The 14,909-nt window shown below is 38.8% G+C and overlaps 1 protein-coding gene across 1 annotated transcript in view; it reads right to left on the reverse strand.

The window, feature by feature from the left end:
• TRPM1 (transient receptor potential cation channel subfamily M member 1) overlaps positions 1-14,909 on the reverse strand; it is a 95,764-nt gene that overhangs the window by 20,790 nt on the left and 60,065 nt on the right. Inside the window, exons 19-27 of the mRNA XM_030317535.1 lie at positions 11,975-12,097; positions 11,644-11,775; positions 9,521-9,649; positions 7,579-7,830; positions 6,300-6,492; positions 4,781-4,801; positions 3,894-4,038; positions 2,410-2,612; positions 1,651-1,783 (exon numbers count right to left, since the gene is read on the reverse strand). Coding sequence (XP_030173395.1) covers positions 1,651-1,783; positions 2,410-2,612; positions 3,894-4,038; positions 4,781-4,801; positions 6,300-6,492; positions 7,579-7,830; positions 9,521-9,649; positions 11,644-11,775; positions 11,975-12,097 — 1,331 coding nt within the window. The remainder of the gene's footprint in view (positions 1-1,650; positions 1,784-2,409; positions 2,613-3,893; positions 4,039-4,780; positions 4,802-6,299; positions 6,493-7,578; positions 7,831-9,520; positions 9,650-11,643; positions 11,776-11,974; positions 12,098-14,909) is intronic.

The raw sequence follows: 14,909 nt of genomic DNA on the forward strand, positions 1-14,909 counted from the left end.
TTACAGGCTGTGATTAAATCCAAATTAATGTCTAACTAGAAAGTGGAAATTTTAGATTATTAAGATTGGGGTAACTTATCTTTCTCAGGAAGAAATAATTGTTATATTTTGAATACTTAGTCATTACTATTAAAACAGCAAAGGAGTATTTAAAAGTTGTATTGAAAATGTACCTTTTTAAGGCCAAAAGTTGGTGCAGATAACCCTTGAATTTGGCAGGTTGGATTACAAGGTGACTAGGTCTACGAGGGGAGAGCGGTCAGAGACCTGCAGCTGCCAGGGGCATTGTCTTTTCTGTGGGCTGAGGCAGAGTCACTGGCCTTGAATGTGCACCAGCAAGACTTTATGAATTCTGTCCTAATTGTTGAGGCCTTCCACTGGATGGTCTGCTGATATACACACGTAACTGTACCAGGGAACTTTAATTCTGAGTATTGAAGGACAGAATGATAAGCTAGAATCACCCTAGGCATCATCCTTCTACCTTCATTGTTGGTTAAACACTTTGCACCAATGTTTTGTCAATTATCACAATCTTTAAATAATAATAAAAAAGCTTAAATTGCTTTTATTAAGTGATAAATGTTCTTAAAATTATACGATTAAAAAAATATAGGTAGTGAAGTTTTATGGTTCCTGTCTACCCTTTGCTGGTTACTCTTTCCAGCTTCAGGAAAGGCAATACTGTAAAATTTGGAAAATGTCATTCTTTCTGGCTCTCCCTGACCTGACTTCATTTGCTCATTCATTGATTCGTGCACACACGCATTCATTCATTCTGCATTTATTAAGCACTACCATATGGATGATGCTGATATTGTTGGGACCCAGGTGTGAAACACACCCTGCCCTAGTTTTGACACTTCCACCTTTGTGGGGGACAGACACTGCTGCCCCTCCCTTAGTTTCCAGTCTCAGAGAACGGAGGAGGGAGTCTACCTCTGCTCTGCCAGGTTGAGCAAGGAGCAACCAAAGCATTAAGGCAGGATGAGGAGGTCAGTTCCTAGGGAATACCATCCTTGATAAAGTCAAGGACAAGTCAAGGGCAGGGAGAACAATGGCCTCCCTAGCATTTACACAGCTCTGCACCTGTTCTCTCCATTGATGCAGGGTATCAGAGTAAAAGCTCCCACTTCGGGAGTGGGCAAGAACTGTCAGGGCTTTTTTGTTCGGTTTGGTTTAGTTTGGGCCTGGAATATATGCAATACCTGTCATCATTCACTTCTTTAAAAAATTTTTTTTAATGTTTATTTGTTTTTGAGAGAGAACACGAGTGGTGGAGGGGCAGAGAGAGGGAGACACAGAATCCCAAGCAGGCTCCAGGCTATGAGCTGTCAGCACAGAGCCCCACGCTGGCTTGAACACACAAACCATGAAATCATGACCTGAACTGAAGTCAGAAGCTCAACCTACTGTGCCACCTAGGCGCCCCTGTCATCATTCACTTCTATAAAGAATTTACAATCACCGTTTCACAACTAGAGATTTTCACACTATTTTGGAGGCAAAGACGTAAAAAAGCCAGTCTGAACAAACAAGAGAACTCCGAGTGAAGGTTTAAATGAACGTCTCCATTGCCCTTAAAATAGGGTGGAGGAGCCCGCAAACCCTTGGCCCGAGGACCCATTGCTGGCCCCGCGCTGGGCACACCTCTCGCATGTGACACGGATGCGCTCGTCGCTGGACGACTGCTGCTCGTCTTCCTTCTCCTGGAAGTGCTCCTGAACACACTGTTCCTCGAACTCATGCAGCCTCTTCAGCTCCTCGTCACTGAGAAATAGTTCTGCGGGAAAGAAATGTTTGCTGAGTGAGAAACGAACCCGGTGCGTGAAGAATCAATTTCGTTGCCTCATTAGGAATTTCCCAGCCCAACCTGAATTAAGCGCCCTTGTCCTTCACTTGTAGGCAGTTCTCTGACTACTCCAATTGTTTGTTACACAAACAGGTTGTCATATGCAGCAATCATTCTTACCCTGGAGCAAAATGGCTCACTTTTTAAACACAAAACACCACTATTTAAGCTATTCGCAGAGTGAAACCAAGTATTATTTTCTGGAGAAATTTTGTGTGTGTTTTATGGATAGAGTCAGGTGGACAGCATAATTTTCCCATCCTCTTTAGATGCCACAAATTACAACATTCTGAAAGGAACTCTGAATCCACATAGAAGAGTCATTTTCAAGAACTCTGTCAATTTCTGATCTCTTTCACGAGCAGGCTTTTGGTAACACTAATTACTCATAAACTAACAGAACTGGAATAAAACCAACATAAAATGGGAAGCATTCTACAAAGAACAACAGTTGGACTAGGGTGTTCTGTTTTCACACAATTTAAAGTAGTATGTAGTGTCCAGTTGGAACACCCTTGAATTAGCCCAAGATAGAAATGAGAGAGTCCTGTACATACTCAATCCACGATCCTGTTCATCTTGGTCCCCTTCTCTTTTCTTCCTACAGCGACCGCTAAGACGCATAATGATTATATAGATGTGGCTTAAAATGATCATTGGTGGAGGTAGGACTGGTCGGTCATGAAATGTCATTATCAGCTGATATCGTTGGAATTTCCACACCTGGTTGGATATTGACTTTACCTCAAAGAAGGTATTGCTTTAAAAAGAGTAAATGTTTAATTAGTATTTTCCTTTTCATTTTGATTTCCCAGGGCAATCAGTTGCTCACATTGAAATGAAAATAAACATTGAAATGACCGTTTAATGCCTGCTAGTACTGACTCCTAGACTACCCTGTTTTTTGGGTTAACTATCAATGTGGATTATCTACACTCAAGGACATTTTTCTCATATAAATAATTAAGAATCAAGTGTATTGTAACTGCTACCTACTGCCCTCTTAAAACATCACACTGCAGTCTATTGACTCATACACTCAGGAAATTTTTATTTCATATTTTTAAAGGTAGGAGCTATTCAACTAAGCATTTTGAAGTATTTAAACCTTTAATACAGTTGAAAAAGAGTTTGAACCAGATTCTTTCCAAAGCCCTGGTCAGTCCTAAGATTCTATATTTCTGTGAAGGATTTTTTTCCCTCATATTTTTCATCTTAGAAGCTAAAAAATATTTTTTTCAACATGTGTTAAGTATGGTCACACACACAACACATTTGCCCATTTGCCAAAATGGGTAAGTTTTATAAGAAATTTGATACTGTAAGCCATTTATTTCCTAGGCCATTTTGTCTTCTATTCTGTAAATGATAAGGAAAGTATTTTATATAATATTGCAGTAATTGTCATAGCTTATGAAATTGACATTGCCTTCTGAGCCTCTGATAATGCTCAGATCTTCCCTACCTCTGGAGACTTTTATCTAAGGAAATATTTCATTAGATTAAAATACACATCAAAGTGTTAAAATACTAAACAAAATTAAAATTAAAATGTATTTAAGAGAAAGACAAATACCATATGATTTCATTCATCTGTGGAATTTAAGAAACAAAACAAGCGAAGAAAAATGAGACAAAACAAGAAACAGACTCTTAAATGCAAAGAACTAGTGGTTGCCAGAGGGGAGGTGGGGGGGGGATGGGTGAAATTGGTGAAGGGGATTAAGAGTACACTTATCATGATGAGCACTAAGTAATGTTTAGAATTGTTGAATCATTATATTGTACACCTGAAACTGATACAACACTGTATATTAATTATATTTCAACAACAAAAAATATTGAACCATTGAGAAAAATTTAGTGTGTTTAAGTGTCAACTTTTGACTCATGAATACACTAAGGCTGCTTAAATTTGAACAAAAGAGGTTGTAAAGATTTTACACCTTTAAAAGCCCTCCTGAAATTCTGTGTAAATCCGTGGCCCCAGATTGGAAATTTGTACTGTAATTACTAATAGGCACCCAGCCATGACACATACTTGAAAACTGCAATGAGCAAGTTCACCAGCAGGATGTTGGCTACCAGTAGGTAGCACGCCATGATGGCGGGTGTGAGCCAGGCGCCTGGGATACAGGGAGGGAGCCGCTTGCCTTCCTCATCATACTGGTTGTCACCACAAGGAGCTGCAACAAAATTTGTCTTGTTGTACTTGCTTTTTACATAGAATGAATGGAATAAATAACTTACTTATGCCGTTAAACAATCTATTTCTTTTTTAACACGATTTTCCCCTTATTTCATAAGCAATAATTTTTCATGTGAAAATATCTCCTACAAAGAAAATAAGAAGCTCATTTCTGCACTCAGAGATAGTCATTCTTGACTTATATTTGTAAACGTTTTCCCATTTCTTTCTTTGTGTTTTTCATATACAGAAGTTCTTAATTTCTAAGCAGATAGATATTTTTTTCTGTACTGTTATCCATTAGAAAGTTATTGTGTCTTCTGATTACTTAAGATCAGCTTATGTTGTCTCCTTAATTTCACTTGTACATGAACTTTGGAAGTAATTTTGTTATGAGGAAGGAGGTACGATGCCCTCTACCCTCAAATTTGTTAATCAACAGTTCTGGTATCATTTTGGAAAATCATCCTTTCTCTGCTCATTCAAAATGCCACTTTGATCCTATGGGACCTATGTCCTGAACTAAAAAATAGAATGATTGCAAAAGTGATCAGTGAAGTAATTGCCATAAATTTATCGTCTACCTACTTTTTACTTACTTACAGTTTAAAAGAATATTAACATCAGAAAACAAGAGGAATATTTAAGACTGGCGTAAGGCTATCAGTAATTAGCTTAGGAAGAGATTGATGAATACACACATTTCATGAACTAGAGTCATCAATTCTGTGTAAACTTACGATTAATTTCCATGGCGTAGACTATATAGCGATTGGAAGCAGGATTTTATTTATTTTTTAGTTGTGAGAGGAAGGGAGGAAAGAAAATGAGATGACAATTGAGAGAAAAGTAAAACACATGATTAGCAACTTAAGAACGGTTTTGGTGTCAACAAATGCAAAGTATTCAAGCTTGGGAATTATAGATTCATGCTTGGAAACAGTGGTCTATTTAGAGGAAATTATACACATTATTAATACTAGGAAATATATATATATATATTTCATGAACATTGATTTTACCATATGTTATAAAGCAATAAGAAGCTCACTAGTTAAAAAATACTGTGAAAAAGATATGAGGCTACTGGCAGATGATCATTTTAATCAACTGGTTAACCAATCAGGCGTTCTCTATATCCCAATTCACATACCTCATAAGCACAAAGAAATGCAAAATTATTATGCAATAATCAGATCAAGAATCAAAACCTACATTTAATGAAAATATACTCATTTGCCTCTTTATCTTCTCATTAGCAAATTTAATAATAAAAAATTAAAAATATTACAATTTATGTCTGGATCATATGTTTACCTAAGTAAATATTCTTTGGAAACCAAATTAGATTTTTACATTCTGGTTTACCAAGCTACAGACACATTCAATATCTCGCATTGACTTTGAGATACTTGTCATGATAATGTGTTTGGAGTTATGTTCTGAAAGCTAGGTAGAAGGCATTGTATGAACTAGTTATCAGTCTAACCCAGTGACAGACGATGTTTTGACAACTGTGTGTTTCATACAAGTGGAGGATATTCAAAACCTATCCCCAAGAAGCAAAACACTGGAAATAGCAGTCTGATGCTTTGTGACAGAGTACAACATGCAAATGAAAATATGGGGGCAAACACAAGAACAGATCTGAAGAACCTACCACACAAGAGACACCATGATCTATCAACTCAGCCTGGGGAGGGGCTGGGGCCTGCACCACCCAGAAATCCATACAGGATTATGGCTTATTTCCTCTGCTAACATCCTGATTATTTTTAATCATAATAATAACAATAACAATTAACAAAATTTGAACTGCATAAGTGAAGAGGAAATTGATAGCCACATGGAAAATGGCCTTTGGAGAAGAAGCTTGAAGAAGAGGATGACACAAGACACCAGTCACCTTGTCATGCTCGCTATCTCATTCTCTTGGAACAACACTACTAGCTCTGCCTTGGAGTAGAAAGAAATTTACGTTGAAAAAATATTAGGATATTGGCACTGGTGCTGCATTCATGTGATAAGATATTCACCAGGTCCAGCTAAAGTGATCAGACTCAAAATTCTGGTTAACGGTTTTTAGAAGAGAAGAAATGACTAATGTCTCAAAAATCTACATTTCATATTCTGCACTTCTTCATAAAATGATTTGATGGTCATGGCAGAATAAAAAGTAATTTATTTCCAAATTAACACATGCTCTTCCATTAATTTGGAACTGATCATCTGCCTCAGAAGCAGGGAAGAGAATCTTACTATGAATTCTATTCTTACGGTCTATCTGGTCTGCAAACACCTCTCCATAGATCATCCAGTAGGGCATGTAGAAGATGTTTCGGGCCAGTCTCCAAGAAGGCTCCTCATCTGGGTGCAAAATGGCTTGACGGGCTACTCCAAAACTCATCAGCACAACCAGCATGATGACCACAAAATACAGCATGTCAATCATCTGAGTAGAGAAAACATGTGTCTTGACTCATGGGCCGGGTTCACCTGGTTCATTGTAATGCTCTCCCCAAAGACTTCATGAGTGCTTAATTAGGAAGAAGAGAGTCTCTCTTCTCTCCATCTGAGCCATGGGCTCCTAGTTTTTATACACCATGCAATACATACATCTTATTCTAGAACATTGACTCCCTCATTTGTTCTCTTTCTTCTCCTCTACTGTTGCCCATAAACAAATAGTCCTCTCATAACTACAAGTGCAAATGAAGAAAGGGAAGAATTATGGGGGAAACACGGGAATTTGTAAGGGAAACTAAGGAGTCAGAGGAGGAGATATCTAAGAAAACAAGATAATGAATTGAGAATACAGAATGATATTTATTCATTCATTACACAAATGCTGAGTGGTTACAGTGAGCAGTGCTCTGTTTACTGTGGATACTGAACTGGTATAATTCCTAATTTTGGACATCTCTGAAGATGAGGGCCCTTGCCAGGATAAGCTAAATCATATATCCTTTTACTCAAAGCCACGTGCGCTATAAAGTGTTATTTGTAAATTTAAGATACTTCCTTTCTTCTGGGTCCGGTCCTAACACTGAAGCTGTTTTAGGTGATGTAAGGATGATATGCTGACTCATTTTTTTTCCATATAGTATGGCCTATTCTGGAAGAAATGTTGCCATGGACTTGGCCTAATCACATGAATTACCCTCAGGCCAGAGTACACGGGCTGAAGATTGGAATACAGGTTGTGGAGTGACCCTGGGCCCTATTTGTCTCTGGCTTTTACCACATGTTATCAACTAGATTATTGCTATACATATATAAACATATATATATATACACACACACATGCAGTATTAGTATGTACATAGATACAGTATGTATAAAGCAGTGTGTACTGTATGTATATACCATATTAATGTGTAGGAAAACTATGTATCTTAAAGCAAAAAACATTTCCTGTAAGAAACTAATTGCAAAGGAAAGACCAAATGAAATCTGACAAAGCCACACCCAAGGCTTGGTCTCAGGTTCTAACCACAACCACAGCATCTCTAGTTACTAACGGGATGTCAGTACTAACCATCTTTCCAATCATCATCACATAAGGCCCCAGATACTTGTTGACACCAAAGATGTCCAGGACACGGATGTACCAGAAGATGATATCCACACAGTAGATCACTCGACCATAGCCCATGTATGGCTGCTTTTGTAGGCGAAGGATTGCTCCAATCATGAACATGGAAATGGCCACAAGATCCGTGATGTTCCAGTACTCTTGAAGCCAAACTTTTATTTTCTGGCTGAGTTTTCCTGGTTCTGACATGAGGATCTGAAAACAAAGAACAATGAACAAGGAATGCTGTGTTGGAAGCCGCATCTCAGAATCTTGGAAAGATAGGACTGGTGGAACATTCCAGGGCATCTGGTCCCATTTCCTGGTGAAGACCTCTACACACTAATCTTCTCAGGCATTGAAAGATATCTTGAAAGGGAAATTCCATGGAATCCTCTATATTCCTAGATGCAGTGTTTCACAAACTCTCAGGAAATGCCTTCTAAATTATGTTCTTCTGGCTGTAATTAAAACAGCTGCCTCTTGATTTCTTTTTAATACTCTGGATATGTGCCCATCAGCCCACGTTCCTGAGTTAGTCCAGGAGGAAAAGTCTAGAGGGGAGACACACCCGTGTGGGCTCACAAAAGGGTAATCCACCTGGTGGAGATGGCAGAATCGGGCTAGGAGATGTTTGCCACAATTCCTTTGCAATGTAGATAGGAGAAGTCAGGAGGAAATTAAATGATTTTCCTGCTTAAGATATTACCCTTTAAAAATCACCACTGATTAAAAAATCACTATTTCCTCAGAGTAAAACTGAAAATATTGAAAAACCAGCATGCACAGGTGCACACACAGTGAGCCCCATGGACCCTGCAGTGGGAGGTGGGGTGCTGTGCCATGTGGTACCCCTTTAGTTATGGAGACTGTGTAGGTCCTGGGGACCCCATGAGTGGGATGAGGTGTTGGCTATTTTTTGGCCAACACAGAAGGGATTCACTAATTTAACAGCTCATCCATACTGGCTGAGGGCTACCCTCTTTCTGTAACTGGAGGAAATCTTAGCACATGGCTGATACTCAGCAAAATCATGGTGGCACTAAGGGATGGTATTGCAGGCCACTTGGGAAATCCCACTTGTAACATCTTCAGAGTTTGATGAAGCCCAACTAGAAAAGAAAGTGCAGTAGCAAAGGAGATGGGCTGTAAAATGTTGGATTTGGCACTTTTTTTCTTTCTCAGGCTCTTGTTAGACTGACAGCATCAAACTCTCTCTGTTGGGGTGAAGTTGCCAGTAATATTTTTTCTCAGTGAGAAAGGGTTAGTAATAATTGCAAAACAATAGTACTGGTTTTACGTCAGGTGGAAAAAGAATGTGAATCCTTCTTTGTGCTTTTTCAGTTCAAATTCATATTTTCTTGGATATCAGCTTTCCCTTTACAAGCTAATGTAGTGAGTTAAAACTTGTGGATGATGTTAGAAAATTACCTGGCCCTATTTCCCCTCCTGAGAGCCCTTCCTTAATAAGAAGGAAGAATCCCCATTGGAGGTGGTAGAGGGAGCCCGAGCATGATTCTGAGTCCTAAATTGTAGGAAAAATGTCATCTTGTGTCTCTCTCTGTTTCTAGGTTCAGTTCCCAGAAAACATCAGTTGTGGAAATTGGTTTATCTCAGGTATCTGGCAGCATTTACTGTTGCTTTTATACGCACTGAGACTATGTTTTTTGCTACTAAACATTTATTTTGTCTTGTGTTTTGATTTGCAAATTCAGATTCAGTTGGAAGCAAAAGACATAGAAATCTTAAGCAAAAGAATAGAATACATTTGGGATTGTGATACCTCAAGAGAGGAAAAAGGTCCCATGGCACTTGTGATTTTCATGAAGTGCTTTTGCAATAAGAAGCTATATCGGAATTAAAGTCAGTGGTTAGTGGGGCTGGGACGGGCCTTTGGAGTAATCACCTCTCGTATTTTCTCTAATGCCAGGCTCACGATGTAGGAGATGACAATCCACTCCTGGAGACAAGGCCAGCGGTCCATCCGCACCAGGATGACATAGTTGAATAGCAGGAGGTAACCCAAGTACGATATCTGAAGGGCAGAACAACAGTTAGCTGTGTTTGAGGAGATAACACATGCTGGAAACACACTTTGAAATCCTGTTTTCAGGTTGACAGGTCTTCAAGAACAAATTTTCGTTTCCAGCTGGACTGACTCACCTAGAGGAACTTTCTGTTCACATCACCAGTGCAGATAAACTTTGAGGCAGGTCGGGAGGCATTTTATACTTTAGGATCGTATGGGCACTGGCATTTCATCTTCTAAATGAAGATGTATTTGTGGCTACTATCACCCTCATGGGAGAATTACGGAGGTGCTCAAAATTATGAGAAACAGGAAAATTTTAATATTTCACTCATGTGACTTCTACATTCCTGGAAATTGGAAAATGTTACTTTCTCTCCCTGCCTTGCAAATTTCCCTCTTGAATCTTTTCACTGTTAGTGGATGTGGGAGGTTAGAAGGGAGGGGGTGAGAGCTGTCTGCCCTGATGCACAGAGCTGCCTCGAGTCCCCACAATTAGGACTCACATATCTGTGGTTTGCTGTGGCCACGGCAAGCTTCCTATCTTTGTGGCAAGAAAAGATGCCGAGTTTGGAGGTATATGAGAGTGAGGTATCAGGTGGGAAGGAGGTGGTCTGAGGTTGATTCACTGTGGAGCTGATGAATCTTCACCTCTGGAGCCTCATTGGCACAGGCCTCTTCAGGAGTTATGGGGGTAAGGAGGGAGTGTTCTAGCAATTGTGCATCTGTGATTCGGCAGTTTTTATTTTTTAAGATTCACCCCCACCCCTCCCAATTGCATAAGCTTTACCAGTAATACAGTAAAATCCCTCGAATCCATGATTTATTCCTTGCAGAGGAATCAGAATTCTCCAAATTGGGCCATGTCGGAATCCCCTGGGAAGCTATAATACATGTCACACCCTCCCACCGGGCCAGAGCTAGCAGTCCGAGGGGCAGGGTGACACTGGGGGTCTTCTACATAGGGTGTGGCCCCACCCTATGCTGAACTCTCCTGAAGTCCAAGCCAGTGCTCAGCTGGTTCTTACCAGAGCAGATGGGCAGCAGTGGCTCTGCCACCACACCAGGTGTGGCTACCAAAAGGTTGGGTGTCCAGGTGCATAGTTGATCTGGATCCACATGCAGCCTTCCTCTTGCCCACTGCTTACCCCCCTGCCAGTTGCCTCATTCATAGCTTTGGACCCAGCTCCTCACCTCCCATCGCCTGTCCCTGCCTAGTCTCAAATGGAGCCACAGTGCCAGGGCCTGCTTGGCAGAGGCTGAAGCTTGGTGCTTGGGGTTTCATGAGTAGTCTTGTCCCAACCTCCCCAGACTGCAAGGTTGTGGGAGCCTTTGTGTGCCTCCTGGGACCTCCCACAGCTGGGAGCCTTCCCATGTGCCCATCTGCGGATGTCCCAGCATGAATGTAAGACTGAGTCTTCTCTGGTTATAGATGGCCACACTATTGGAGATGCCAAGACAGTGGCCACTAAAGGCAGCTGGAGGAGAGTGTGAAGCCAGACTGTGGTCAATTTGGTGTGCATTTCAGAGTGTAGAGGCCTTGATTTGTTCCCCTGGTCTAGGAGTTTATGACCTGGGTTCAACCACATTCCTTTAGTGGCCCCTCTAGTTTTATGAAAAAAATGGTTAACTGTGAGTTTGCTCTTTAAATCACCAATCATCTGTGTCCGTTTAAAAATAAAGCTATAGTTCCCTAAGTTTGTATTACTGAGAGCATTAAAAAAAATCCTTCATCTTAAGCAAATAAGACTATTTTGCATTATGAAATGGTGTATTTGGGGCTAGGATGGCCACATTCCTACATGCATGTAAAATATAGAACAAGATATCCAGATACAATTTTAGGTGAAGATCTGAATTAGTCCCAGTTTTGTTTCATAATTCATTTTAATTTGGTGAATTTTAAAACATTTTTAAAAGCCTTTGACATGTTTCTTGATTCTAACAATCCTGCATATTCAAAACATGTTAAATGGCCAATGCGAAGGAGGAAGCCTTACTGTGTAAAACCAGAACTTGACAATGGGAGCGTTATAGAATTCACAGATCTTTGTTCCAATGGGAATGCTTCTTTGCTTTTTGTGCTCATTCTCCTCATCGCCCTTTCTTGAACCAGTGTCTGCATTGGCATCCTGGAAAACAGAGAACAGCACACAGCAAGCAGGTTGCTAAATGGGAAATGCACAGTATTTAACAGATATTTTTTTAAAAAATAAAGAAGTATACAAATTTCCCCAATTACTATGGTTTCTAAATTCATGGTAAGAGAAATCTCAACAATTTTGAGAATGAAAGTCAATTGATACTGTTATGGTCAGGGGTATCACTGACCACATTTTCCTCTTCTTTTTCTTTGCCATCTTCATTTTCCTTGGATGTCTGATATGAGAAGTCATCATATGTGCGAAATTCCAAAAACAAGATGGTAGGGGGAAGAAGAATCCCCATTATAACCTATATGGGATGATAAAAAAGATTTTTTTTTTAATTTTTAGATTTCTAAGCTATGGCAATTCTAGAAAATTTTCCTAGTATACATAAAAATTTTAAATTATGACCTTCAGCACCACTCAACAAATTGATTTGTCCTAAAACAGGTTTATCTCTGCTCTGATGTTCTGTGGCTTATTCTGTTTGATACACTGAATAAGAGTTGGTAGAGTTGCAACTGAAAACTGTAAGTACTTTCATCACATTATTTTAGATAGACAGCAAGCAGTATTGTGTGGAATTGTGTCTTAAAAGCAAAGAGCTTATATTGAGTTTCAAAGCGGGTAAATCTTTAAATTAAAATATAATAAATGAGAACAAATAAACAAAATATAGTAATACTGATAGTGAAGTAGATAAAAAATATTTTATGTAGAAATAACTGATGTGTATCTCCAATATTATTTTTAAATAATAAAATTATTGTAATAGTATATTATCATTATATTATTAAATAAAAGTATTATATGATTAAATAATAAAATATTATAGTATATCATTAAACAATTAACTATTATAATATTGTACTATTAAACAATAACTATTATTTATATTTATAAATTATATATTTATTAAATATATATGTATATATGAATATTAATGTTATATTAAATAATACATTTTTTAATTTTAAAAAATGTTTATTTTAGAGAGAGAGAGAGAGAGAGAGAGAGAGACTGAGAGTGAGAGAGAGAGGGAGACACAGAATCTGAAGCAGGCTCCAGGCTCTGAGCCTGTCAGCACAGAGCCCAATGTGGGTCTCAAACTCATTAACCACGAGATCATGACCTCAGCTGAAGTCGAACACTTAACCAACTGAGCCACCCAGGTGCCCCCTCAGTGATACATTGTTAAGGATACCACAAAAGGGCTACTTCTACCGTACATTAAAAGTTATATTACAAAAAATCAGTAATTAAGATAGTAGGGTGTAGGTGCATGAATAAACCAAACAAAGAAATAGAATAGAACGTCTCTTTTGGCCAGTGGAAGCCTCTTCGAGTGGGCTCCTCTGTCCCCTGTTCTTACCCTACTGATCTTTGATAGCTTCTTTGCCATCTGGTATGTCAAGATGTTCTAGGCTTATCTTGGAATTTTCTTGCTCCAGATCTGGAACGAATCATTTCTCCAAGAAGTTCTGGCCCCAGTTAGTGGGAAATGGTATTGCAAGACCACAATCTGGGCATTGGAGATGTTCACTGCTTTTCAGTAGGTCATTGTGTCCAGGCTTTTCATTGCTCAGAGATGGAATGAGTTTGTACTGATGCTTCCATTTAAACACTATAGGCTTTTCATTTACCCCTTTCTAGACCATAGCTGTGTTTCCTTTTGCTACACACTGAATCCTAGTTCTAAAGGACAGACATGATAGAATTAAAATACCCCTTGTTATTCAGTTGCTTTATAGTTTCAGAATAACAATGTTAATACTACTGCTATTGATTATGATTACTGAAGAGTTACTTTTTTTTTTTTGCATAGGTGTTTCAATTCTCTCCTCTTTTTTAAAAAGGTTGTATTATATCTATATTATCAGAACACATAGCCATTGCATACTATACTCTCTCCCTCTTAACCCTCCCCTAGTCTCAGCACTATATGTAAATATATATCTGAGGCTTACCATTAGTCCTTATACTGATGCCTCTTTGGTTACTGTGGTTCTTGGAAGCTCATTACCTAATAGAGTCTTTAGAAAGGGCTCATAAGAACAATATTTCCTGGGGTCCTTGCCTGTTGGTAATGGTTTGTGTATACCTTTTATATTTAACAGTCACTTTTGTTGGATATAAAATCCTGGTCTGTCATTTTCCTTCTGGGAGTATCTTTATATGACACACTCCAATTTTTTCTCTGACACAAGTGGTTGCTGCTGGAAGTCTGATTATAATCTAATTTTCTTTTCCTTATAAGTAACTTTCACTTTGGTTGTTGTTGGTTTGCCTGGATGCCCAGGGAGTTTTTTCTTTTTCATTAAGATCCAGTAATTTAAAAATGTGTGTTGATGTTGGTTGTTCTGGGTTGATATATGTGTCTAGAAAGTGTTTTTTTTCAATATGTAATTTCATATCATTTGTCTTCAAGAGGTATTTTTGAATCATATTTTGAGATAATCACTTTTAACTATTTCTGATTTTAGTTTTTTTTATAGCTTCATATTTTTAACATGAGTGACGTTTTATATTGCTATTTCTTTGTTAGTTTAAGTACTACCTATTAACATCCTATTTTTTTAATGTTTATTTATTTCTGAGAGAGAGAGAGAGTGCACAAGCAGGGGAGGGGCAGAAAGAGAGGGGGACAGAAGATCTGAAGTGGGTTCCGCACTGACAGCAGAAATCCCAATGCGGGGCTTGAACTTGGGAACTGCAAGATCATAACTTGAGCCCAAGTTGGATGCTTAACTGACTGAGCCACGTAGGTGCCCTGACATCCTATTATTTTAGACAAGACTTGATCTCGTTTCATCTATTCCTCTGCTCCCATTTTTAATAGCCACATGAATGTTTTCAGTTCCTACAAGGTTATCTTTGTAACTTTATATCATGAACTGAAATCTTTTTCTCTTGTTTCAACAACTTTTGATAGTCTCGATTCCCCACATTATAATATGGGATATTATCCTTCTCACCACCCTCCCTTCCTCCTTCTACCACCCAGTTTTTCCCAGCTGTGCCTTTGATTCTTGTATTTTCTTTTTTTAAAAAAAATTTTAACATTTATTTTTGAGAGAGCGAGACACAGCACAAGTGGGGGAGGGGCAGAGAGAGAGGGG

The sequence above is a fragment of the Lynx canadensis genome, chromosome B3 (assembly GCF_007474595.2).
Source record: "Lynx canadensis isolate LIC74 chromosome B3, mLynCan4.pri.v2, whole genome shotgun sequence".
In the NCBI taxonomy this organism is placed as follows: Eukaryota; Metazoa; Chordata; class Mammalia; order Carnivora; family Felidae; genus Lynx; species Lynx canadensis.